The 693-nt window shown below is 35.2% G+C and overlaps 2 protein-coding genes across 2 annotated transcripts in view; one reads left to right on the plus strand and one right to left on the minus strand.

The window, feature by feature from the left end:
• The window catches only part of LOC121934053 (macrophage mannose receptor 1-like), a 66,687-nt gene that overhangs the window by 48,335 nt on the left and 17,659 nt on the right, over positions 1-693 (minus strand). The window lies entirely within an intron of this gene.
• LOC121934055 overlaps positions 58-693 on the plus strand; it is a 2,362-nt gene continuing 1,726 nt past the window's right edge. Inside the window, exon 1 of the mRNA XM_042474039.1 lies at positions 58-676. Within this exon, the coding sequence (XP_042329973.1) occupies positions 118-676 (559 nt within the window). The 5' untranslated portion in view covers positions 58-117. The remainder of the gene's footprint in view (positions 677-693) is intronic.

Raw genomic sequence — 693 nt, forward strand, 5'->3', positions numbered from 1 at the left:
TAGACCTGCGGGTGACTTTTAAGGATTTCTCATTCCCAAGAAACTTTCTGTATTACCCATAATTTACTTATTCTAAATGGCTCGGAGTATTTTCCAAACACAAATGGTTTCACTTTTATGGCTGCAGGAGGGAGAAGCTCTATTGACTATGTTTTATCCAGTCCAGTCCTGATGAATCTGATTACAGCTTTTGAGGTCTGCCATAGAATAGAAAGTGATCATATGCCACTAGTAGTCTCTATGGTATTACCCAAATTAGCTACTCCATCTTCCATAAATCCTGAGACATTTGTTAATTACGAAAGATTAAAACGAATTCATTGGAACTCTAGAACAATAGAGGCAGTCAGTGAAATCTTTAAAGAAGCCTGTGCCTTAACGGTAATAAATGACCTAGCTAATAGTACTACAATAGAAAATGCACTGGTAAATTATGGGAAAATAATATCTATTGTGAGTAATAAAACAGCTACTTATATAAATCCAACTAGAGGGAGGAATTCGTGGTTTGATAAAAGTTGTCTTATAGAGAAAAAGAACCTTAGACAAATTTTCCAACTTGCTTTAAATAGCCCTGAGGAAAATTTCAGACCTTACCTAAAGGCCCGGGTAGAATTCTATAAGTATATCGAAGATAAAAAGAAAGCTTTTTATCAGCAAAATTGGGCCGATCTAGATAGAGATCTGAATTCA

The sequence above is a fragment of the Sceloporus undulatus genome, chromosome 6 (assembly GCF_019175285.1).
Source record: "Sceloporus undulatus isolate JIND9_A2432 ecotype Alabama chromosome 6, SceUnd_v1.1, whole genome shotgun sequence".
NCBI classification, from domain to species: domain Eukaryota; kingdom Metazoa; phylum Chordata; class Lepidosauria; order Squamata; family Phrynosomatidae; genus Sceloporus; species Sceloporus undulatus.